Source organism: Hemicordylus capensis, chromosome 6 (genome assembly GCF_027244095.1).
Source record: "Hemicordylus capensis ecotype Gifberg chromosome 6, rHemCap1.1.pri, whole genome shotgun sequence".
In the NCBI taxonomy this organism is placed as follows: Eukaryota; Metazoa; Chordata; class Lepidosauria; order Squamata; family Cordylidae; genus Hemicordylus; species Hemicordylus capensis.
In genome coordinates, this window is record NC_069662.1 from 56,529,690 (window position 1) to 56,556,682 (window position 26,993).

The window sequence follows — 26,993 nt, forward strand, 5'->3', positions numbered from 1 at the left end:
AGAGATTTTGCTTCACGGGGAGGGGTCTGTGCATGAAAAATGGGAAAGAGAAGCATAAAGGGTGGGGCAGTGCAGTGAATGTGGGGCCACAGGATACTCACCCTCTCACTCTCTTTTAGTTGGAAATATGTATCCAGCACATACACCCATTGGTGCTCAAACCCCCCCCCCTGGTGTTTGGACTTGGGAGTTAAGAAGCTTCCGTTCAAGCGCCCCCTTTGCGGGCAAGAGCTTGTGAGAATTCAGAGTGGGAGAGAAGGAGGGAACGGTTGGAAGTGGAGTTGGGGAGCTAAGAAAATGCCTCAAGGAGGGTTCTCTAGAAGAAACTTAACTCTTTTTATGTATGCAACCACGGCGGCTAGAATAGTATATGCGCAGAAATGGAAAGACAATAAAATGCCTTCAAAAGAAGACTGGTTGATAAAAATTTTGGAATATGCGGAGATGGTAAAACTTACAACACTTATAAGGGATGAAAACTTGGAATGTTTCAAAGAAGATTGGGAACCTTTCTTGCTTTACTTAAAGAACTATTTTTCTAACATGGACCTTTCAGCAGGGTTTGAAATTTAGTAATTACAGCAGGTTGGGTAGGGTAAAATCGAATTGTAAGCTGGTGTATATAAGTTTTGTATTATTATAGCAATGGCTTATATGTATAGTTAACAAGAACCACGCAGACTGGTAAGCGGGAAGTCAATATTTACTTAATTAAGTGTAACTTGATTGTTAAGGTATTGTAAAAATCAATAAAATTTTAAAATGAAAAAAAGAAAATGCAGACCTTCCCCTCGCAATGCTCGTAATAGATACACAGAGAGACATGCACGTGTGTGTATGTGTCCAAGCCAAGGTGGGGCTTCTCTTCCAGCTCCAGCACTCTTTTCTGGATCTGGAGGGTGGTGAGGAAGGGGAAGTGGAAGTGTGTTGTTTTATGCAACCTACTGACAGGTGTAAGATCATTCTCCCATACTTTTCAACAGTCCCTGCCCCACACCAGAATTGTTGCCGCGTTTACTCAAACCAGCTTCTCACAACCAATCAGAAGGAGAGGAGGTGGGGCTCTCTGGACAGGGAGAGGGGGGAAGGGGAGCCGGGCAGCTGTCACGGGGAGAGCCCAGGAAGCACAGCAGGGCGCACCAGGTGACGGTGCCCCGGGAAAATGCCCTGCTGCCCAGTGGGCCAGTCCAAGCTTGAAAAGGGCACCATATGAAAGAGGAAGAAACTGCACCACTGCAGAAATAATCAACAGCAACGGGCTCAAGTTTCAAAGCAGCCTTTTAGGGTGGGCATCAGTGTGAATCAGTGTGCTGCGGTGAGTTTGAATATAGTAAGTCCAGAATTAAACCACACAGCTACAAAAGTCACTGAGTGGTCCCACAGGTGAGCCACCATCTCCAAGCCTAATCTACCCTACCTGATTGAGTTCCATCATGGAAGGCAACAGAATATAAATTCAATTAAATATTAAAATGTCAGCTTATTTTATTTACACTTGGGCAATTAATAAAACCTTGTTCCAGAGAGCTTTTAAGTTGATTGTTGTATTATTTAATCCTTGCTGCTATTTCTTGATCATTTAGTTTTGTATAGAAATTTAATATACTGGTGTGGGGCAGGAAGAATGTGGCAGAATAAAGGCACTCCATCCAGGGGTGTAGCTATAATTGAGCGAAAGGACTGAAAGAACCTGGGCCCCTAGCTTCTGAGGGCCCTCTAGCTCCACCTCTCCCTATTTTCTTCATTATCTCCCTCACTCTGAGGGGCCGCCAGAGAGGGGGTGAACACAGGCCCCCTCTTACACCCCTGGCTCCATCAGCTGCCCATCAGCTCCATGAGAATAAAGGCACTCCACCACTACTACCCACAGGGAGGACAGCCTGCAACTGCAGAAGAAACTAAGCTGGGGGGAAACTGTTGCCTGGAGATGGAGAGCGACAACTTCCATTTCCTTTCTTCATATAACAGCTGGTGGGGATGTGCACAAAACTGGTTCACCTGGTTTGGTTCGAGTCCAAACCAGACTCGAACCAGACCGGACATGTTCAGTTTTGGCACTCCAAATGAGGGGCCCAGTTTGGTTCTAATTCGGACTGGTTTGGGGGTGCCAGAGACATTACGTTTGGGGAGGGGGAAGGTAGACTCACCATCGCTGAGTACTTCCATAGCATTAGGGAGTGCTGCTGTAGCCACGGTGTGTGTGTGTGTGTGTGTGTGTGTGTGTGTGTGTGTGTGTGTGTCTTCTGCAGTTCCTCTCCCCCCACTGGCCTCCTCTCAGTTGGGCCTCTCTGAGTGCACAGTGTACATTTTGGAAGTCACCATGTATGCACATGGGCCATTTGTGTGCCCGAGTCTGGGCACGCAAATGGCCTGTGTACAGGGGCGTAGCAAGGTTGGAGTGGGCCCAGAGACAAGATTTTAAAATGCCCCCCCACACACAAAGTCCAGGGCCTCCACACATCCCAGGCCCCCAAGGATTTAAGTCTGATATTCCAAAATAAATATGCTGCCTGCAAATACATTTCACTAAATACACACACACACATCACAATATATAGTGATATACATTGAGTACTATACATTTGTAATACTTTTAAAGCCTAGAACACACTAGAAAGATGAACGATTAAAATGGCCCCCTCGCTGCAGATTAGCAAAGGAGACTTTCAACCATGCAGGTTGAGCCTATGTTTGTTTTCCCAGAATTCTGAACAAATTCAGTCAAGTTTGATTGCAGGAGGTTTTTCACAGGAGGCTTTTAAAGCCCTTTAAGACACATCTCCTCTGGAATGGAGGTGCTGCATTCACATGTTGGCCAGATTTACCCTGAAGTCCCTGCAAGTTATTGGGGAGCAGTTCACACACAAGAAAAATAAAATAAAAGCACCACACATGCTTCACAGTTCTCACTCAGACCTTCTGGGTTGCAAAACAACTTGAACATAAGTGCATTTATAAATGAATGAATGAATAAATAAAATTAATAAAATACTGTTCCAGAAGTTTTTGCAATTTTCTGCCATGAAACAAACCACTTATAGGACTTTTTAGATAGTTTTTTTTAAGTCAGCAAATTTTCCAAGCTGTTTCAAAATAAATATTCAGAGACTTCTCGGTCCCTCCCCCCCCCCGCCATATCCAAGCCCTATGGCAAGCAGATCCCTATATATGGGGGCGGGAAAGGTAACCACAAAAAGGAGTTCACACTCTACCTGGCAAATGCTGGTCTGGGTTAAGCAGGGCAGCAAGGGGTCTTCTGCTGCAGAGAACACTCTGGCTGCCTCCTCCTTCCTGGCTGGCTTGGGCCCTACTCGAGTTCAGGCTTCACTGCGGCCTACACGGAGGCCTCCGTGGAAGCCCCGCCGATCAGCTGAGAGGCGGGAGGAAAGGAGCTCTTTGCAGCTTGCCTGCTGCTTCGATTGCGGGCCAGCAGAACAAGCAGGAGAGACAGCGAAGAAGGCAAGTGGCTGAGAGGCTATGGGGCTGGGCAGGGGGCAATGGGGAGTCACATGAGGTGCCCCTGGGGTGCCCCTCCAGGCAGTGGGGCCCCCAGACAACTGTCTCCCCTTGCCCTATCATTGTTACGCTCCTGCCTGTGTACATGCATGGTGGCCTCCAAAATGGCCACTGCGTGCTTAGAGAGGCCTGAAACGGGCCCGAAGGAGACCATAGGGAGGCTGGCAGGGGAGCGGAAACAGCTGGAGACACACACACCCATGGCTGCAGCAGCACCACTTCACCGGCAGTAAGTCTGCCTTCCTCCAAAAAAGATTTACACCCCTGGCACACCCAAACTGGACCCAAACTGGTCCCAAACTAGTGCCCAGAACAACACAGTGTTGCCTGCCAGTCTTTGCAGAATTATAGCAATATTCTTGGAGTTGGATGGTTAATCTTAACTCAAGCTAATGCAGCCTGTGCTCTTTTGTGCTACTCTAGATGATCAAGAAGCAGCTGGTGGCCTCCATCAAGGCCCTGCAGAAGCATTATGTAACCTCTGATGCACTAGTAACCAGTGATGATGGGGATGCCAACACCCTCTGCTGTGCTCTAGAGGCTGTATTTGTGCATGGATTGAAGGCTAAGCACATCAAACCAGAGTCTGGAGCAAAAGGGAGAAGACTTGGGGGGCGTCTACCCCTTCCCCAGCCAGTTTTCTGGGCCCTGCTAAAATCTATCACCCACAGGTGAGAGTGGAGAGGTGAATTTACAACTGTCACCAAAACTTGCTAACTGTGTCTTGTTTAGCATCACTGCTGGGAGTGAGTGACTTGGGGTGAGGCTTCTAGATAAAGAAAATAGCTACAAACTCAAGGGGATATGGCTGATGAGGGGCCTTCTTCTCCTCTTGATAGATCTCTGCAATATATCAGCAAGGGTCTCTAATTCACAATAATTTAACAGTAGCAGCAACAGCAACAAAGGTCTTTTTTCTTAGACATGCATCTAGGGGTAGAGAGGACAGTCCTTAAGAATTTAGTTTGAACTTTCGCTACAGCATCCTGGTTTAATATAGATTCCCACTTGTGCCCCATGTAGAATTTGGGCCAGGGTTTTAGCCTCAACAAACTTTAAAGCTTTAAAGTATACAGTGTACTGTGCTTGATTGGCCAGCAAACTCGCCTGACCTGACCCCATAATCTATGGGGCATTGCCAAGAGAAGGATGAGAGACATGAGACCAAACAATGCAGAAGAGCTGAAGGCCGCTAATGAAGCATCCTGGTCTTCCATAATACCTCATCAGTGCCACAGGCTGATAGCATCCATGCCACGCCGCATTGAGGCAGTAATTGCTGCAAAAGGGGCCCAAACCAAGTACTGAATACATATGCATGCTTATACTTTTCAGAGGTCCGATATTGTTCTATTCTACAATCCTTGTCTTCTTGGTTCCATGTAATATTCTAATTTTCTGGGATTGTGGATTTGGGGTTTTCATGAGCTGTACGTCATGATCATCACAATTATAACAAATTAAGGCTTGACTTATCTCGCTTTGCATGTAATGCGTGTGTCTCATATATCAGTTTCACCTTTTAATTTGCATTACTGAAATTAATGGACTTTTGCACGATATTCTAATTTTCCGAGTTTCACCTGTATACTGAATCAGACCATTGGTCTATCTAGCTCAGTATTGTCTTCATAGACTGGCAGTGGCTTCTCCAAGGTTGCAGGCAGGAATCTCTCTCAGCCCTATCTTGGAGATGCCAGGGAGGGAACTTGAAAACCTTCCGTTCTTCCCAGAGCGGCTCCATTCCCTGAGGGGAATATCTTACAGTGCTCACACTTCTAGTCTCCCCTTCAAATGCAACCAGGGCTGACCCTGCTTAGCTAAGGGGACAAGTCATGCTTGCTACCATGAGACAAGTAGCAAATGAGAGTGGATTCATGGTTTGTATTGAAAATTTCACTTGCTACCAAAGAATCTACACTCAGAACACCTCAGAAACAACAGAACCCTGTACCCCATGTGTTAGCAACCCATGGGGGGGGGGCTGGCAACCTATGTGCACTACACCACCACTCACTCTGGGCCACCCCAGCACCCCCCAAGTGCAATCAAGGGGCTGCTGAAACCTCCATTACACCTTATGGGGGAAAACCTTAAAGATCCGTAAACTTCAACAAATCAGCAAAAATCAGACCTCTGCCCAAATCCTTTGAAAAAATCATGGTAGCTTCCTTGCCCCCCTTGGCCACTATGACCAACCCCACACCAATCTAGGACACCCCTTTCCCCCCGACATGAAGCGATACACCTCCATTATACCTCATGGGGGGAAACCTTAAAGACACGTAAACCTCAACAATTCACCAAAAAATCAGCCCTTTGCCCAATTCCTCTGCAATTTGGGTGGTAGCCTCCACTCATTAGGCACTACCACCACACCACACTCTTTTGGCCCTGGGCCCAGGTTTTTGATCTGAATTGATTCAGATTCATTCAGATCCGAATCGAATCTGGGGTGATTCGGATGGGTCAGATTCAGGCCCAAAAACAGATTGGGGGTGCTTCGATTTGGATCAGAATCAAAACACTGAAAATCCAAATTGCACACCCTATTCCTGACTTCTGAAAGGTAATTACTGGGGTTGTCCTGGCATCTGGAGCCCCCTGCTTCTCTCAGCACACTGCCATTTGTCTGGGTAAACAACCCTGTCTCACGAAGGAGGGTAGGAAATCCTGACACTGTCCAAACACTGGATGGACTAGGCTAGAGGTTCTCAAACTGGTCCATGAGCTCCATCTATGTAGTCCACAGAACAGTTGAGAATATAAATATTTGTCATTTTGTCTTGCATTTGATTTCTCTCTCTCTCTTTAGCTATATATGAGATACTGTATGTGCTTTGATTTACAGAACAACAACAACAAACTTCATCAAGTGCTCCACTGAGACCCCAAGCATTTTTCAAGAGGTCTGTGAAAAAATGGGTTGAAAATATCTGGACTAAACTAACATCACAGCTGGTAGCTGTCACAGGGAGTCTCCACATGTTTTTCTTCTATGATGTTCTTGATAGGGAAGGGAGTTCTCCTCGTGACCTCTTCCTTTCTGGCCTCTACCCAATCTCGTCACATTTCTGGAGTACCATATCCTGCTATAGTTCTAGCAGCTTCACTGCCACTGGGGGTCTTCGTTGTGAGAACGGCTGTGGACACTTCACTCAGGACCTTGCAACAATGAACCTGAAAGCCCTCCTCATTCTTCTGGTGCTTGCTCTGGCTACTATTTTTGCCTTAGTGTGTGTGTTGCTGACTCGGAAGGAGACGCTTCCCCACTGCAGTGCCAAGTCACAGGCTTCCCTGAATGGAAGGCACAGCAACAAGAGTCTGGTATTTGCTGACCTGTCAGCAGAAGAGATGGACGTGGTGGTCAAGTACTTACAGAACCACCTGGGATTGCCCTTGGTAGATGCTTATCATGCCAACCCTGCTGATAACTGCATTTACTACTTGGATGTGGAACTTCCTCACAAAGAAGAGGTGCTGAAGTTCCTTGATCATGGTGGGCCACACCCCACCCGACAAGCACTGGCCGTGATGTACTTTGGAAACCAGCCAGATCCAAATATCACGGAGTACATCGTGGGCCCACTCCCAACTCCAACATACCATCGGGATGTGACCATGCAGAAGTATGGAAGAAAGTTATCCTACCATAGTAGATCTGTAATAGGCAATGAATATGAAGAAATTGGGAAATTCCTGCTGAACAAGAAGCTTCCTGAGGCACCCAATTTCCTAAAGGAGGCATTTGGGCATAATGGGAGCGACTTTCAAAGCCTCACATCAGCCCCTCGGGGGTTCCAGTCTGGAGATCGAGTCACTTGGTTTACGTTGTTCCAGAATACAAAGGGCTTCTTCCTGCACCCGGTGGGACTGGAGCTCTTGGTAGACCACAGTAGTCTGGATATCTCTCAGTGGAGTGTACCAAAGGTATTCTATAATGGTCAGTATTATAATGGCTTGGCAAAGCTGGAAAGAGAGTATCTAGGGGGGCGTGTGCCTCTGGCAAAAGTCAAGACAGCCTCACCAGATGGGGGTTTTTCCTCAATGGAGCCAAAGTTCCCCCATCAGGAATCAGGCCCTTTGTCCCATGAGCCTTGTGGGCCACGCTACAGTGTGAGAAACAACCAGGTTGTCTCCTCCTCCTGGAGTTTTGCCTTCAGGATCGATGTGAACAGGGGACCACGAATCTATGATATCACATTCAAGGGCCAAAGGATTGTCTATGAACTCAGTGTGCAGGATGCCATGTCTGTTTATGGATCCAACAGCCCTGGTGGGATGTCAACCCGATACATGGATGGGAGTTTTGGAATAGGAAGGTTCATGTATTCACTGGTCCGGGGGGTCGACTGTCCATACTCTGCTACTTTTCTCGATGCCCTGTACTTAATGGAGACCTTGAAACCAGAGGTGCAGAAGAACTCAATCTGTGTTTTTGAGCAGAATGTAGAGGTCCCTTTTCGGCGGCATTACTCCAACCTTCAATCCCTCCACTATGGGGGACTGCCTGCTACTGCACTGGTTCTGCGTTCTGTGGCAACTTTGGGCAACTATGACTATATCTGGGACTTTGTTTTTCATCCAAATGGTGCCATTGAAAGCAAAGTCCGAGCCACTGGATACATAACCTCATCTTTCTTCTATGGTGATGGGCTAAACTATGGCAATAGAGTTGCAGATCACACCCTTGGGACGATTCATACCCACTTCATCAACTACAAAGTGGACTTGGATGTTGCAGGTGAGTGTCCGGGAGAGCCAAATAACTTCCATGACTGCAGCTCTGCTCTATTTTCTCTTGCTTCTTGTGGCTGGCACCTGTGTTTAGCACCACTCTTGTACTGTAACTTCTCTTTATTTAGCAGGGGGAGAGCAACGGGCCCTATCCACACCCAGCACAGTTCCCCTGCAGTGACTGTTGCTGGTGTCTATCTTATGTTTCTTTTTAGATTGTGAGCCCTTTGGGAACAGGGAGCCATCGTAGTTAATTATTTATTATTTCTCAATGTGAACCACTTTGGAAACTTCTGTTGAAAAACGGTATATAAATATCTGTTATTGTTGTTTCTTGTAACTCTCCTTTAACCCATCCCAGTGTTTATGTAGTCATCCCTGAAAAGGGCAACGAGAAAAAGGAAATGCATTCAGATGGTGAATACAATTGGGGTCTGGGATAAATAGCTGAGGCAGAATATTAAATTTCGTAGGTCACCAGAGCTCCCTGCTACCCACTGGAAGTCTTTGACACCTTCCTAGTTCTAGAATCACCCTTTCCATGGTCCAGATATGTTTCAGTACTGGGAGTTGAGCCAGGCTGGAAAAGGTTAAAACATTTTGTTTAAAACTGCCTGGGAGTCGTAGTCCAAAAACAGCAGCGGGGGGTGGGGGGCGGGGAGGAAAACATGGATCTCTAGAACTGTAGCTGGAACTAATACATGTTCTGGGGCTCTTTTGCATTGATAGGCAAAATGTCTTTCCGCCAGAAGAGGGCACCATTAGAGCAACAGAAAGGCCAACTCAGTGGCCTCAAATGCAGACTTGTTCTTGAAGAGTTGTGGTCAGAAGCCCTTGGAAATCTCTCTGACCACATCTTAAATATAGTGCCTTGACAGCAAACAGGAGCTGTCCCTGGCTTGACAAACCAAAAAGTTACCCAGAGACCTTTCACAAGAGAAAAAGAATGAAACGTTGGCCATCTTCTGATCAGGGATTCAGTGCATGGCACAGCTGATCCTGCCTCCAAAAGGTTTCTAGGGAACGAACCTGAAACTTGGGAATATTGTGTCCCTGAAAGGGTAGTGATTTTGCTCTGAAGCCTTTCAAGAGATGCTCTTTAGTGCAGTGGTGCAGGGATTTTGATATTAATCTCCTGTGGACAGGCATATGTTGTTCCTGCTGGTAGATGAGGTGCTTTGATATAACTTTTGATGGCATGGGACATAAATCCCTAAAATAAACCTGAAAATAAATAATCAATAAACCGAGCCCTTTCCTTTGTTGACATGGCTTGATCCTCAAGCTCCATCACTTGAATCAGCATCAGGCCACACATTTCTTGAGATCTGGCTTGTCTCAAGTTCTCTGGGAAGTCTTCAGTGACAGTGATTCTACAAACACTCTGATTTTTAATCTGAGGCCTGCTTCTGCTCTTTGTGGAGCACTGACCTTTCTTTGGGGAGTCAGCCCAAGCTCAAGGGGCAGCATCGACCCTTTTTGCCATCTCTGCAAAGACCAATCAAATGCTTTCCACATTCTTTTGAAGAGGAACAATCTTCCATTCAAGTTTAGGAGCGAGCTATTTAATTGACTTTTTATGGCTAACTGCAAGTGCTCAGCTTCTCCTGTTGTGGCTGCCATGACTCTTTCTCCAGTAGTGTTGTTTCCCACCATTAGCTCTTGTGGCCGGGGTACCTGTCGGACCGCATTCACCCATATGAAGCTGCCAGGGCCCTCCACTCATCATCTCAGGCCCTGCTCATGACCCCGCCACTAACAGAGATCCTGTTGGCAGGGACTAGAGACAGGGCCTTTTCGGTTGTGGCCCCTCAGCTTTGGAACGCCCTCCCTGAAGAGCTTCACCATGCTCCCTCCCTCAGTGTTTGTTTGTTTGTTTTATTTAATAAATTTCTATACCTCCCGAATCACAAGTTCTCTGGGCAGTTTACAAAAAAAAAAAAAAAACCAAACAAAAAAAACAGCCAATAAAAGATTAAAACATTTCAACAATTAAAATTTAAAAGTTAAAGCAATTAAAACACAATTAAAACAGTATTTAATTAAAAGCCTGGGTGAACAAATGCATCTTGACTGCCTTTTTAAAAGTTGTGAGAGATGGGGAGGCTCTTATTTCAGCAGGAAATGTGTTCCAAAGCCTCAGGGCAGTAATGGAGAAGGCCCATCCCTGAGTAGTCACCAGACGAGCCAGTGGCAACTGCAGACGAACCTCTCCAGATGATCTCAATGGGTGGTGTGGTCTATGGCAAAGAAGACATTCTCTTAAATACCCAGAGCCCAAGCTGTTTAGGGCTTTCTAGGTTATAACCAAAACCTTGTACTCTGCCCGGAAACGTACTAGCAGTCAGTGTAGATCTTTTAAGATAGGAGTGATATGGTCTCTCCAAGATGACCCAGAGACCAATCTGGCTGCCGCATTCTGAACTAACTGCAGTTTCCAGACTATGTACAAAGGCAGCCCCACATAGAGCGCATTGCAGTAGTCAAGTCTGGAGTTGACCAGCAGATGTTCTACTGTTCTGAGGTCATTTATCTCAAGAAATGTATGCAGCTGGCATATCAGCCAAAGCTGATAAAAGGCACCTCTGGCCACTGCCTCAGCCTGGGACACCAGGGAGAGTTTTGTGTCCAGAAGCACCCCCAGACTGCGTACCTATCCTTTCTGGGGAAGTGTGACCCCATCCAGAACAGGCTGATCAAAATAATCTCCCGAGTTCCGACCCCACAAAATGAGTACTTCCATCTTATCTGTATTCAGTCTCAGCTTGTTACTTCTCATCCAGCCCATCACTGCCTCCAGGCAGGCATTTAGGGAGGTTATGCCTTCTCCTGATGATGTTGACATGGAGAAATAGATTTGGGTGTCATCAGCATACTGATAACACCCTGCACCAAATCTCCGGATGGTCTCTCCCAGCGGTTTCATGTAGATCTTAAACAACACCATACCGAAGTTCAGTTTTTGAAGAACAACAGTCCCCGAGAGACACCATCTGGAATCTGCCTGAGAGATAGGAGTGGAACCACCACAAAGCAGTGCCTCCCACCCCCAACCCCCTCAGACACTCCAGAAGGATACTATGGTTGATAGTATCAAAAGCTGCCAAGAAGTCCAAAAAGACCAACAGAGTCACATTTCCTTTGCCAATTGCCAATTGGAGATCATCCATCAGGCCAACCAAGGCAGTCTCCACCCCATAGTCCACCTGAAAGCCGGTCTGAAATGGGTCTAGATAATCAGTTTCACCCAAGACTGCCTGGAGTTGGGAGGCCACCACCCTCTCAATTACCTTGCCCAGCCATGGAAGGTTGGAGACAGGCCTATAGTTGCTTATAGGGGTGTGCATTTTGGAATTTTCTTGTTTCGGTTTGTATCCGAATTGAAACATCCCTGTTTTGTTTTGTACCCAAATTTTCTGAATCCCAATCAGCCCTGTTTTGTTTTGTAGCCAAATTTTCTGAATCCGAATGGATTTGGATTTTTAAAAAGGGCCCTAGGGCAAAAAGAGTGGGTGGTGGTGGTAGTGTCCAATGGGTGGAAGCTACCACCCAAATTTCAAAGGAATTAGGCAAAGGGCTAATTTTTTTTGGTGATTTTTTTTTAAAGTTTACACATCTTTAAGAATTTTCCTATAGGGAATAATGGGGATTCCAGCAAATGTATCGCTTCAAATCAAGGGGAAAGGGATGACCCAGAGCAGAGTGTGGTGGGTGGTAGTGCCCAATGGGGGCAATGAAACTTCCAGAATTATTTCAAAGGAATTGGGCAAAGGGCTGATCTTTTGTGATTTGTTGAAGTTTACATGTCTTTAAGATTTCTCCCATGAGGAATAATGGAGGTTTCAGCAGCCCCATAATTCTACTTGGGGGGCACTGGGGTTGCCCAGAGCGAGGGGTTGTGTAGTGCACATAGGGTGCCAACCACCCCCATACCCACAAGCCTGTGGGGTACTGGGTTTTGTTGTTTCTGAGGTGTTAATTGTAGATTCTCTGGTAGCATATGAGATTTTCTGTGAAAAACAAGAATCCACTCTCATATGCTACCAGAGAATCTACACTCAGAACACCATAGAAACAGCAGAACCCAGCACCCCGTGGGTTAGCAACCCTTCCCCTGGCCAATGTGGAGTCAGTAAAGAGTGGGAAGAAGCAAAAGAGCCAATGGGGAACAAGGAGGGAATTGTCAGCAGGTCAGCCCATTAGGTTACTGATCAGAAGGCTGGAAGGGTGGGAAATTCAAAGAGATGTCAAACACAAAATGGAGACTGACTCAGAGATCACCACAAAATGGAGGTCCAAAACAACAAAACGTTTTGTAGTCAAAACAGGGACATTTTGTTTTGTATACAAAACTTTTGGAACTGGAAAATGGGTGTTTTGTTTTGTCTACAAAACACCTGAAACAGGCTGTTTTGGGTACAAAACGTTTTGTATCCGAAACGTTTCGCACATCCCTAGTTGCTTAACTATGAGGAATCCAGGGCAGTCTTCTTCGGAAGTGGTCTAATAATTGCTTCCTTAAGACAAGAAGGCATCCTGCACTCCCTCAGAGAAGCATTTATGATCTCTACCAGGCATTCTACAACAACCTCCCTGCCAGATAATATTAGCCACGTTGGGCAAGAGTCAAGAGAACATGTGGTAGGCCACATCGCTCCAAGCAGCTTGTCCAGTCCATATCCTCACAAGTCACAAACTGAAACTGATCCAGCCTAATCACATCAGAGGAGTCGCTGGACACCTCCAATTCAGACACTGCAGTAACTGTGGAGTTTGAATCCAAGTCAGCCTGAATATGAGAGATTTTATCCACAAAGAAATCATTAAACACATCACAGCGGGTAATAGATGGTTCCAAATTCTGATTCAAGGGAGGAAGGGCACTCACAAGCCCTCTCACAACCCAAGACAACTCCACCGGACGTGAACTTGCGGATGCAATATGGGCTGAAAAGAATCGCTTCTTTGCCACCCGTATTGCCGAGCATAGATTTTCAAATATGCTCTATGTTGTAATATGTCAGATTCGAGTTGAGTCTTCCTCCACTTGCGCTCCAGTCATCTACCTCGCCGCTTCAGCCCCTGTAGTTCTTCCGTATACCAAGGGGCCAATTTTAAGGTGGGTCAGATAGGACGCTTAGGTGAACATAAGAACATAAGAACAGCCCTGCTGGATCAGGCCCAAGGCCCATCTAGTCCAGCATCCTGTTTCACACACTGGCCCACCAGATGCCGCTGGAAACCACAGGCAGGAGTTGAGGGCATGCCTTCTCTCTTGCTGTTACTCCCCCGCAACTGGTACTCAGAGGCTTCCTGCCTGTGAGGCTGGAGGTGGCCTGTAGCCCTCCGACTAGTAGCCGATGATAGACCTCTCCTCCATGCGATCATGTCTACTGCCCTGGTGAGCTTGCTGTTCCAGTTCTCCACCAGGGCATCAACAGGATCACCGGCAGACCCAACACTAAATCCCTCCAAGACTTCTTGGAACCCTATTGGATCCAATAACCTTCTTGGGTGGACCATTCTAATGGGCCCCTCACCCCTATGAAGGTGGGGTGTGACTGTGAGTCCAACCTTAACCAGATGGTGGTCCGTCCATGACAATTGGGAAATCGTCATGGCCACTATGAACTCCTGAGTCACCCCAGACAAATCAGTCCCATAGTAGACATTGAAGTCCCCCAGCACCACAAGCCTGGGAGACTCCAACACCAATCCCGAGACCAAGTCCCTCAGCTCAGTTAGGGACTCCATTGGGCAGCGGGGTGATTGGTACACCAAGAGAGGTCCCAGTCTATCCCTGGTCCCCAAACTTAGGTACACCAATTCAATATGATCAGACACTTCCACAGGGATCCTGGTCAGGGAAAGATTAGTCTTATAGACCACAGCCACTCCACCTCCCTGCCCACATTCCCGCACCTGCTCCTCAACAGAATACCCCAGAGGCAGAAGCTGGGACCAGACTGGGTCACCAGCCTCCCCCAACCAAGTCTCTGTAATACATACCAGGTCTGCCCCTTCATCCAGAATCAAATCATGGATAGTTTCCGACTTATTCTGGACAGACCTGGCATTACAGAGGAGCAAGGTGAGAGTCTGTGGGAGGTTGGCAGTGCTCCCCAAGGTTTCAGTTTTAATTTGAACCTAATAATTGTAGTTTTTAATCTGACAAAAAAAAATTAGTTAATTTTATTACTCCAGTGACTGTTGCTGGTGTCTATCTTATGTTTCTTTTTAGATTGTGAGCCCTTCAAGGGAGCCATCTTGTTTGTTATTCCTCTATGTAAACTGCCCTGAGCCATTTTTGGAAGGGCAGTATAGAAATTGTATAATAATAATAATAGAGAAGAAAGAAAAACAAGTCAAAATAATTGACATAGCAATACCAGGGGATAGCAGAATAGAAGAAAAAGAAATGGAAAAAATAACAAAATACAAAAATCTACAAATTGAAACTGAAAGGCTGTGGCAGAAAAAGACCAAAATAATCCCAGTGGTAATTGGCGCCCTGGGTGCAGTTCCAAAAGACCTTGAAAAGCACCTCAACACCATAGGGGCCACAGAAATCACCATCAACCAATTCCAAAAAGCAACTTTACTGGGAACAGCCTATATTCCGCAACAATATCTATAATAACAGCAACAACACTGATAATAAAATTCAGCCATCCCAGGTCCTTGGGAAGGACTCGATGTCTGGATAAAACAAACCAGTCAATAACACCTGTCTGACTGTGTAAATAAATAATAATATCTTATTGTTGTGAGCCGCCCCGAGCAGTAGTGCCCTGGAAGGGTGGAGTATAAATATTTTAAATAAATAATAATAAATAAATAATACTAGTTTGGAAGAAGACTTTCAGGTGCTTCCAGTATTAAAAGACACCTCTGGCTTTTCCTTCCCTGATTCACCCATGTAAAGAAAATCCATTGCTATGTTGGCTTGCAAGACCAAAGTAGTTGATTGAAAGGGACATCACAGAGCCTTGAATTCATTTTAATACAGAATATTAGAATTTTAGAGCTGGAAGGGACCTTGGAGGTCTTCTTGTCCAACCCTCTGCTCAGTGCAGGAATCTGCTACAGCAACCCTGACAGGTGATCATCCAGCCTCTGATTGAAAACCTCCAGTGAAGGAGAGCTCACCACCATGCAAGGCAGACTGGTCCGCTGTTGACCAGAACAGCTCTTATATCTAGGAAATTCCTCCTAATGTCTAACCTAAATCTGCTTCCTTCTCATTTTATCCGGAGAGGAGAGCAAGTGGCCAGTCAGCTGGGTACTGACTGCCCGCCTGATTGGACTGCCCGCCTGATTGGAGGCACCTGCCCCGCCTCCTTTGCCCATGCAGGCACAGGGGCAGGGGGTGCCAAAGCTAGGCTTTGCCTGGGTCGCCACCAATCCTTGGGCAGCATTGACTGGCCCTATCCAACCCCAGCACAGCATCCCTCCAGTGGCTGCTGCTGGTATCTATCTTGTGTTTCTTTTCAGACTGTGAGCCCTTTGGGACAAGGAACTCTTCCCCACCCCCCATCCTTATTCTTTTGTTTTCTAATTAATGTAAACTGCTTTGAGAACTTCTCCCCCCCCCAAAAAAAGCTTGTCCAATACAGAGTATGGGATGGGATGGCGTAAACAACAATGACAAATATTTATATACTTCTTTTCAACCAAAAAATTCCAAAGCAGTTTACATAGAGAAATAATAAATAAATACAAGATGGATCCCTGTCCCCGAAGGGCTCACAATCTAAAAAGATACATAAGATAGACACCAGCAACAGTCAGTCACTGGAGGTACTATGCTGGGGCTGGATAAGGCCAGTTACTCTCCCCCTGCTAAATAAAGAGAATCACCACATTAAAAAGGTGCCTCTTTGCCCGCTTAGCAGGTAAACATCTAGACTTATTTTGAAATTATCATATGTGATGGAGTTCCTTCCCCCAGCAGACCCACTCTTCAACCTGAGACTATGAAGGAAGGGCACTTCTACTTAGACATTAATTACTATGATTTCACCACTATGCCTTTTCAATTTGTCTATATTAAGTTTGCAGTATTAATTCTGTATACTATCTCACAGTTGTTGCTCTGCCAAAGGTCTCCTTCCTCAATCTATCTATCAACTTGTAATGGTGGAATGTTGAAAACACTCTCCAGCTTAACTATACTGGCGCTATTGTGCCTGTATAATTTAGGGACCTGGAACATCCAGTCTTCTTTCCCAATGGCTGCCCCAAAAGGTAGGTTATTCTGCCTGCTTGCTGATTCTGGATAAACTCGGCAAACCTGCTGTTGTTTCTTGTTGTAAAGGTTTGATTTTAAGCCAAGATTTCTGATAGGGTTGCCCTTTTCTGTTCTTGCTGAGCTCCTGTATCTGTAATAGATACATGATCTTAATAAATTGAACTGATTAAGCTTTTCTTTTCCATTCATCTCCATGCCTGGTACAGCTACATTTGTTTGGAAATATGCTAAGCAGCTTGAAAATACACCACACTAGTAGTGTCGACTTGTATTCCTCCTACCAGGTGTGAAGAATTCTGTGCTAGCCAATGACATGACCTTTGAGACACTGAAGGTCCCTTGGAGCCCAGAGCATGAGATTCGCCGGATGAAAATTGTGAAAAAGATCTTGGATACTGAGGACAAGGCCACCTTTCGCCATCATGATGATATGCCCAGATACATATATTTTGCAGCCCAAAATAAAAACAAGTGGGGCCATGAACGTGGCTATCGGATCCAGCCAATCAGCTTTTCTGGGGATCATCTACCAGAGATTGATCCAATGGAGCGAGCCATCAGCTGGGGCAGGTAAGTGACTGAGGCAGGTCTCACGATCAGTGAGACCTGCTTTTGCTGGTTTTGCAGGGAGAGTGGGCTAGATGGATCAATACACATCTCTACATGTTTTTTGTATGAATGACTGTATATGCATTCATTTTAAAAGAGAACCTGGGTATCGGCCCCTTCAAATGTGGAGTACAGCTAAGAAGTATACCACTGAACATGCAGGACATTGATCTGTATATGTGCGTACACAGTTCACAGATTTTATGTGCATTGAACATAATCTATAAATAGGGTCCATCTTTCTCCAGGTTTCATTTCAGATGTATCATTTTTGGAAGGGCGGTATAGAAATCGAATTATTATTATTATTGTTATTATTATTATTATTATTATTATTATTAATATAATTACATTTAGTTTTATGTATGTATGTATTTCTATGTAAACCTCTTTGGGAACTTTTGTTGAAAAGTGGTATATAAATATTTGTCATATACATATTCAATTAACTGAGTCCGATGAATCTCTATAGTTTGGGGAATGCTTCATTCACATGAATGACGACTCAGTTTCCCCCAAGGAATTTTCCCCCCAGCACCAGAGCTCTGCTATGGAACACGCAAAGGAGCAAAGTGCTGCGAGAGAGTCTATTTCCTAGAGATTATGTCCCAGTTTCAGAGAGCGTTTACAGTCTTGGGAGCTGTTATTGGCCATGATCCAAGGCAGACACCGCAGCAAGACATGGGGCCTCACACACACGAAAGTGGGGGTGCTCTTCTGTTTCAGCAATGCTTTCTTTGGTCTGCTTTCCAGGTACAAGTTGGCCGTCACCAAGAGGAAAGAAGAGGAGCCCTTCAGCACCAGCATCTATAACCAGAACGACCCATGGACACCTTCAGTTGCCTTTGCTGACTTCATAGACAATGAGACCATTGTCAATGAGGTGAGTCATGAGCCCGATACGTGCATGATGTTCAACGCATGTACAGTCTGTGTACACACAAATCTGCACACACAAATACAGCAGTATACTTCTTATCAGTACCCTGCATTCAAGAACGCCTGTACGCAACTTCACTTTTAAAATGAATGCAGATAGTCATTCATATAAATATATCAATGAGTACATATAACATAATGTTTGATTAGGGCTGCAATCTCTTTAAGTTAGAGCATAAGAACAGCCCTGGTGGATCAGGCCCAAGGCCTATCTGGTCCAGTATCCTGTTTCACACAGTGGCCCACCAGATGCCTCTGAGAAGCCCCCAGGCCAGAGGTAAGGGCATGCCTTCTCTCCTGCTGTTGCTTCCCTGTAACTGGTATTCAGAGGCATCTTGCCCTTGAGGCTGGAGGTGGCCTATAGTCACTAGACTAGTAGTCATTGATAGACCTGTCCTCTCCCATGAATTTGTCTAAGCCCCTTTTAAAGCCATCCAAGCTAGTGGCCATCACCACATCCTGTGGCAGAGAAATCCATAGATTAATTATGTGCTGTGTGAAAAAGTACTTCCCTTTTCCAGTCCTAAACTTCCTGGCCATCAGTTTCATGGGATGACCCCTGGTTCTACTGTGGTGAAGTGGGGAGGATTTCTCTCTGTCCAAACTCTCTACTCCATGCATAATTTTATACATTTCTGTTATGTCTCCCTGTAGTCACTCTTTTCCAAACTCAAAAGCCACAGATGCAGTAGCCTTGCCTCATAAGAAAGCTGCTCCAGGCTCCTGATCATCTTGGTTGCCTTCTTCTGCACCTTTTCCAGTTCTACAACGTCCTTCTTAAGATACAGTGACCAGAACTGTAGGCAGTACTCCAAATGTGGCCACACCATAGATTTGTAAGAGGGCAGTATAAGCATTTTTATTTTCAATCCCCTTCCTAATGATCCCTAGCATGGATTTTGCCTTTTCACAGCTGAGTTGACAGTTTCAATGAGCTGTCCACCACGACCCCAAGATCTTTCTCCTGGTCAGTCACCAATAGCTCAGCCTCCCCGGCAGGTTTTCTGCTTCTGATACAATTAAGGACATTTCTGTTATTCCCCTTGATACTTCTAGCTATATGCTTCTCAAACTCTCTTTTTGCATCCCTGTTGTCTCCTTGCATTTCTTTTGCCAGAGTTTCTGTTCCTTCTTGTTTTTTTCATTTGGGCAGGACTTCCATTTTGTGAAGAAAGTCTTCTTCCCATTTATAGATTCCCTGACTCTACTTGTTAGCCACACTGGCGTCCTCCTGAATTTGCTGGTACTTTCCCTCCTTCTTGGTATACATTCCAACTGAGCTTCTATTATTATGGTTTAAAATATGTTCCATGCTTTCTGGAGTGATTTGACCCTCCTTTCAGCTTCCTTTTTACCAGTCCCCTCATTTTTGAAAAGTTTCTTCTTTTGAAGTCCAGTGCATCTGTGTTGGACTTCTTTGGCAATGCTCCACTTGCATATAAGCTGAATTGGATCAAACTGTGGTTACTGCTCCCCAATGGTTCTACAACTATGACATCTCACACCAGGTCCTGGGCACCATTCAGGATTAAAGTCCAGGGTGACCCTCTCTCTGGTTGGTTCCATGACCAACTGTTCAAAGGTGCAGTAAATGACATGCTAAATGAGCATGTTAGAAATTTGGCCTCTCAGTCACATGAATTTGCCTAGTTTATGTAAGAGTAATTAACATCACCCATTATTAAAGCTCTGTCTCCTTGATGCCTCTCTGATTTGCTTCTCCAACTCCAGGTCACTCTCAGCATTTTGATCCAGAAGGTGATAGCTCGTCTCTAGTAACACATTTCCCTTCAGTCCTTATATTGTCACCTATAATGATTCTGTGGAGGATTCTGGTCCTTCTAGGTTTTCTAGTTTGTTGGATTCTGTCCCTTCTTTAATATATAGTGCTACTCCACCACCAATCTTCCCCTCCCTGTCCTTTCTGTAGAGTTTGTATCCAGGAATAACAAGGTCCCACCGGTTCTCACTGTTCCACAAGGTTTCCGTTATGCTCACTATATATTTTCATTAGCAACCAATCACTCCAGCTCATCCATCTTGGCTTGGAGGCTTCTGGCATTGGTATAAAAACACCTCTACACCGAGTCTCTTACCTGGTGTTGGTGTGTGATATCACCCTTATTATCATTTTGCCATTTTGACCAGCTGTCATGTGCTTCCATCTGCTTTACTCCTGGTTCTACTCTGTCCCCTTCTGGTTTATCTGAAATGTTTGCACCCTTGCACCTTAGGGGGGTTTTGCTTGCCAAACCAGATACCACCCAGTTCCTGTCAGCAATCCCGCAGGCCTCATTTTAAAAGCTGCTCAGTGACATTTTTTATTTTAAATCACCTGCAGTCTGGGTTCCATCTTGGTTCAACTGGAGCCCATCTTTTGTGTGTGTAGGCTTTCCTTGCCCCAGAATGTATCCCAGTGCCTAACAAATCTAAACCCCACCTCCCAGCACCTCTGTCTCAACCACGCATTGAAACCCCTCCATTCCACTGTCTCACAGGCCCTGTGCGTGGAACAGGTAGCACTTCTGAGAACACTACCCTGGGGGTCCTGGACTTCAATATACTACCTAGCAGCTGACTACATTTCCCACAATTGTTGGTGCCGACGTGCACCACAACAGCTGACTCCTTCCCAGCAGTGCCTATCTAGATGCTGTGCGATGTCTACAACTTTCACACCAGGCAGACAAGTCACTGTGTGGTCTACACGTGGATCAGAAACCCATCTCTCTATGCCCCTAATGATCAAATTGCCCACTACTTGGAGCCCACCCCCACCCCCTGGAGGAGTATCCTCTGTGTGAGTGGATATGGGTGCATCACCCAAGGAAGAGGTCACTTCGAATGGAGCATACCCCTCTTCCTCAGACTGATGTCCTCCTTCCCTGAGAACTTCATTCTCCATGACAGCAGAGGAGCTGTCAGCCTGGGATGCTACTGCCACATCCCTAAGGATCTCATCCACATTCACCTCTGCCTCTCTGAGCTTCTCCAGGCTAACCCACCTTGGCTTTGAGGGAACAAACCTGTTCCCTGAGAGCCAGGAGCATTTTTCGCCATGCGCACACCCTTGACTTCTGCTCCTCAGGCAGATAGTCATACATGCAACACTCTGGGAAGCATCCCCTTCCCTGCTGGCATTCTACCTTCATAACTCTTTATTTGCTAGAGTTTTATTAACTATTTAGAATATATAGCGCTTGTTTACTTGAAAGCTAGTAAACTTAATTTACCTGCAGTTTTAATGAAAGGTTTTAAGCTCTGTCTTCCAAGAGAATTACAAAAGCAGGGTAGTACTCACCTTCTCCTCATGCTGGGTGTCTCCTTTGTGATAAAGGGAGACTGCTTGAGTGCTTCCCCGCACACTTCCCCACTAAACTCCACACAAAACTCCTTTGATATGTTAGCAAACTCCTGTTCGCAGAGGTCCAGGTAGCAAAGCTCCCCTAGTCTGAGCCTTGTCTTCTCAAGAGCTGCCTCCAAACTGTGCCTTCTCAAGAAACTGGCCCCCTCCCACAAACTGTGTAACTCACCTGCAACTAATTCCCACCCATTTTCTCCCAAGGCACAACTAAAAATGAGAAGGTTACTGGCAATGCTTATAAGCTGTCACGCAAAACTCACACAAGGAAGAGGAAGATGTTACTGTTAGGCAGATTGTGGATTCATGCTTGGATCTGGATGCTAGCCACATCTGTACCTTGTATTATTAGCTTTGCATATGGGATGTAATAGAGAAAGAGATTCATGGTTCCATCCACAATGTTTAAGGCTGGAGACGCACATTGCAAGGTCAACATGGGTTTTCCAAACCTGCTTTTGCCAGCTAATGTGAATATAGGAATGGAGTGCTGCATTTTCAGGGGGTAATTAGTAGGTGGGAGTGGGGTAGGTAATTGTGGGGGGAGGAGAGCTGGTCTTGTGGTAGCAAGCATGAATTGCCCTCTTTGCTAAGCAGGGTCTGCCCTGGTTTGCATTTGAATCGGAGACTACATGTTTGAGCACTGTAAGATAGTCCCCTTAGGGGGTGGGCTGCTCTGAGAAGAGCATCTGCATGCTTCCAAGTTCCCTCCCTGGCTTCCAAGTTCCCTCCTTTGCTTCTCCAAGTTAGGGCTGAGAGAGACTCCTGCTGTTGCCGGCCTTTGTAGGAAATACTGAGCTAGAGGGACCAGTAATCTGATTCAGTATAAGGCAGCTTCTTATGATGCTTATGGGAATTTACAGGGAGGAATTTGCAGGTGAGGGAAGGGCTAAACATTCCCTGCATCCTGCCTGCTCATTCTCCTATACAATTAAAATTATTGAAAGCATTTCTGTGAAGTACGTGAGTGTGGAATTCAAGGAACAGTTCCTTTCCTGATGCAAATGCATTTCATAGCTGTCCTAATGGTACAAAACCTGGCCCCTTTCTTTCACCTCTGTCATTAGGAACATGGGAGGCTGCCATATACTGAATCAGACAATAAATCCATCTAGCTCAGTATTGTCTACCACAGGACAATACCCATTGTCCTCAATTCCACATTCCCACACAGAAATGCAGGCTTGGGATCCACTTAAGAAATTTTTCTTATCTTCTGTGGTTTCTATCCATGCCATGTTTGTCTCAGGAAATTTGCAATAGGAACAGTTTCTGCTCTTCAACATCATCTGGTCTGGAATCCTTCCAAATAGTTTCCTTCTCTTCATTGTCATCAGTTTCCAGATATTGTCAGGGTAGACAAAGCAAATAGCCTCCACACTAAATATTCAACATGGCACACATCCATGGTACGTTATAGGACAGATCAAGCGTTTAGACAAAATTGAGTCATAAGAGGTGAAGTTTAGTGCATTCAGTGGAATGTCAGATTATTGTCTTTGTTTTTAAACAGCCCAGTCTTAAAAGTTGATTTTAAAGGCACATGTGTGTTTGTGGAGTTAGTCGTTTCCTAATGCATGCTAGAGAGCACATTTTAAAGACAAACTCTGCCTGTCTTAAATATTTAAGGGTTTGTTTAGCACTGAATGCAAAATCATTTCCACTCTTCTACTACCTTCTCTGTGAGATTTGGGATGCGAGTTCACACAGCCAATGAACCAAGTGTAATGATTTAAAATTATTGAAAGCATTTCTGTGAAGTACGTGAGTGTGGAATTCAAGGAACAGTTCCCCTCCTGATGCAAATGCATTTCACAACTGTCCTAATGGTACAAAACCTGGCCCCTTTCTTTCACCTCTGTCATTAGGAACATAGGAAGCTGCCATATACTGAATCAGACCATAAATCCATCTAGCTCAGTATTGTCTACACAGACTGGCAGCGGCTTCTCCAAGGTTGCAGGCAAGAATCCCTCTCAGCCCTATCTTGGAGATGCCAGGGAGGAAACTTGGAACCTAGATGCTCTTCCCAGAGCGGCCCCATCCCCTAAGGGGAATATCTTACAGTGCTCACACGTCAAGTCTCTCATTCATATGTAACCAGGGCGGACCCTGCTTAGCTAAGGGGACAAGTCATGCTTGCTACCACGGGACCAGCTCTCCTCTCCTGTGGAAAGGTGAAAGAAAGGGGCCAGGTTTTATACCATTATAAAACTCCTCAGGATGACATTTTGGCAACTGCTTGGACCCATAATATTTTGCAAGGTCCCTTCCCAAGTGATGGATAGTTCAAAGGATCCATTCAGGGAGGAAACAGATCAATACTAGGGTGTTTCCACTGGCAGTAAAGTGGGATCTGCAAAACCTTTGCACAAATTTCAAGTGCTATCTTACTCACTGTAAAGATGCTGCTCCTGCTTTCTGCACTCCTTCCTTGCATGATCTTATCCTCTGTACACATGCTGAGCAGGGTCCTCATGCAATTTTCTCCATGCAACCTGCTGGCTGCCCCTTTATGTTCTGAGAAGAACCCATCCTTTTCCCCATTCACCAGAAAAGTAGCAATGTAAAACTGTGGGCTCTTCTTGGAATGAGCTGGCTGGCAAGTGGCACTGCAAAAATCATGCAAGATCCCTGCTTAGCATGTGTACTGAGGGTGTGATCCACACTAGGAAGGAGTGCAGAAGTCTACAGGAGGGCCTTTATAGGGAGTAAAATCATGCTTGGTACATGTTTCAGAGCACTGCAAATCCTGCACTTTGTTGCCATCTGGAAACACCTCCCCTAGTGCCTTTTAGTGCTTTTGTATTCCTTTACCAATATACTGATTCTAGGAATGCAGAAGCAAGCAGACAGCTTTAGTGAGCTGCCAACCAGTCTCGGTTCAGCCCTCCCAAAATCCAAACCTTTTCTCAAAAACTAGCTTGGCAACTTTTGTAAGTACAGGGAAATTAGTTGCAGCCCCTGTTCCTTCCAGGTGTAACGTGCTAGATCGCTTGGATCAGAACAAAGACTTCTTGTGCTGTGGCCAATGGCCAACTTAGATTGTCCCCCATCAATGTCTAGAGAGCCAGCTTTCCACATCTGCTGCACCACACTGGCTCAGAAAGTTTCTCTGAATCTGCCCTGGTATTTCTCCTTCATTCTTTGGTCTTACCAAGTGACATGGTCTTCCTCTGCTCCCCTCATCAGGACCTGGTTGCCTGGATCACCACTGGCTTCCTGCACATTCCACATGCTGAGGACATCCCCAACACTGTGACACTTGGAAATGCGGTTGGCTTCCTTTTGAGACCATACAACTATTTTGATGAAGATCCCTCCGTCTATTCTCCTGACAGTGTTTTCTTCACCAGCGAGCAGGACCCCACTTCCTGTGATGTCAACCACCTTGCATGCCTGCCCCAAACTGCTGCATGCTTGCCTAACCTTCCATCATTCACATACAAGGGTTTCCAAAATCTAACAAGGCTCTGATACTTCTGAACTGTGGGGTGTTTTGAGGGTGTGGTGGAGCTCAGCATCAAACGGGCATATAACAAAGACAGTTAGTCCTGACCTCTTTCTATTGAGTGGCTGATATCCAGGCTAACATTTTGTACACCAAAAAGCATTCTGTGTGTGCAATGTAGGTGGGGCCATTTTTGCTGATCTCTTCTTCCTTCTGCAGTTCCTTGTGCCTCCAGCAAATATGACCCTGAAGGTCCCACAATCCTCAGGGACATACTTTCAGAAGGCACACAGTGGGCTGCAGAGGGAAAAGGAGACTGACAAAAACCTCCGGTCCCCTGTTGTACTCGGGGAGTGTTTTTCAGTGCACACAACTTTAGTCTGCATGTTGTTCACTGCCTTTAACCCCCATTTTAAACTGTGCATGCCTGCATTGTACGTATTTGTAGACTGTTTTGCAATCATATTTTTCTGGGCTCAGATATACCTCAGCTGCAGTTTGCCTTCCCCACCAATTTGCTTCTCCTAAACCCTCTTAAGCCTCTCTTCCCTTCTGGAGATCTTATGTGTATATCTATGCTATGGATAAATTGGCTTAACCATCATTCCCCCTATCAAGGGAATCTTGTGGACTATATATAATTCAGTGAGGTGGGAAAGGGACCTCAAACAAGGAATTCCTAGCATCCTCACCAAAACATAATTCACAAATTCAATGGGGAAAGCTACAGCTAGTGTAAACCCAATATAAGTTTGTAGAGAAGATACATGACCCAAGATTGCTAATGATCGAAGATTACTCAAGAATCAAAGGATGGCGACAGATATACCCAGTGTGTTCATCTTTAGTGGGAGTGTAGCTGCCTTCCAGGCTTGCAGTTTGCATGACACTTCAATATTTTTTCACGCACAGTTCTGATAAAACCTATTTTGTCAAGTTGAGCAACCTGGTCAGGAACTAGATTTGTTCTGCCTTGGTTGGGGGTCCCACTTAAAAACATTTTGGAGGGCAACGTATACATTTATAAAAACATTTATTTAAAAACATGGATCTGTCAGGGCAGGATGGGGAAAGTGTCCTATGACAACCCTAGCCAACTGGCACTATCCACAGTCAGCCTTTGCTTACAAAACCTTTTTTTTAAACCCGAATCTAGAGTTTTAGCATGACCCTAGGGAGAGAAAAGAATGTCTGTACTTGAATGTGGTCGGAGCACTTCCCAACTTATACAAATGTGCTCTCTGTCTTCTCTTAAAGAAGGATGGCTGTAGCTCAGGATCAAAGGCTGAAATCCAAAGCAATGAACTGTTGGCAGAGCGATTTGAGCTAGCACAAGAGTTAGCTTAATTATAGTCAAAAATGGGGATTTGCAGAATTGTGCTCTTGCGCTCCAACAAATGAGGGTTGTTCTCAACAGTTGCTCAACCGTTAATGCAGCCACAAGCATGGTTGTGGTAGCCCAACACTAGTCTGGAGTTCAAGTTCTAAACTTAGCACTACTAGCTAGCACAACAATTTTGCACTAGCACAGCATCCTTCTGCAAGCAGTTCATTGCTCTTGAGGTCAGCCAATGTCCAATTGCAGGGAGCCAGAGTTGCGCATAAATGGAGAAATAGTTAATGTAGAGCAAAGCAGCTTCATCTGTTTAAGAAAACAGCAAAAAACCCACCCCAACAACCAGGAAGTATCTAATGCAAAAGCAATGAGAAAGACCAAGTCTGAAGATGCTGGAAATTGTAGACAATCTTTTTTATTGGCATGTGTTGTCAATAGCAGGTGTGTTTGTTCATGTTATTCCTTCATCTGATTAAGCCCACCAATGACACGTCTTGATGCCAACATTTAGGATGCAGTTACAAGGTCAGGAGCCGGATAGAGTTTCCATTCTTGATGGACTTTGTGAACTAGGGAAATGTTATGTGTTTGTATTTCTCTTTTCAATTTAAGCTTCCTTCCCCCCTCCTCTTTATTTTGACTTATTGAGCAGATTAACAAATAAAGGAGCAAAGAACCCATACTCAGATTCTCCTTTATCTGGAGTACTATCCTGGGGCTGAATATGGCTCTTGAGAATCTCACAGTCTTTAGTTGGTCCTCGAGAGGGGAAGGAAAGGTTAAGAAATGCCAG

General features: G+C 45.4%; 1 protein-coding gene across 1 annotated transcript; it reads left to right on the plus strand.

Moving 5' to 3' along the window:
* Positions 1–3,966: 3,966 nt before the first annotated feature.
* Positions 3,967–26,882, plus strand: LOC128329249 (membrane primary amine oxidase-like). Its single transcript, XM_053260091.1, has 5 exons — positions 3,967–4,187; positions 6,368–8,260; positions 16,789–17,074; positions 17,867–17,996; positions 24,606–26,882. The coding sequence occupies exons 2-5, from the start codon at positions 6,502–6,504 to the stop codon at positions 24,888–24,890; spliced, it is 2,460 nt and encodes an 819-aa protein (XP_053116066.1). The 5' UTR covers positions 3,967–4,187; positions 6,368–6,501; the 3' UTR covers positions 24,891–26,882.
* Positions 26,883–26,993: the final 111 nt, after the last annotated feature.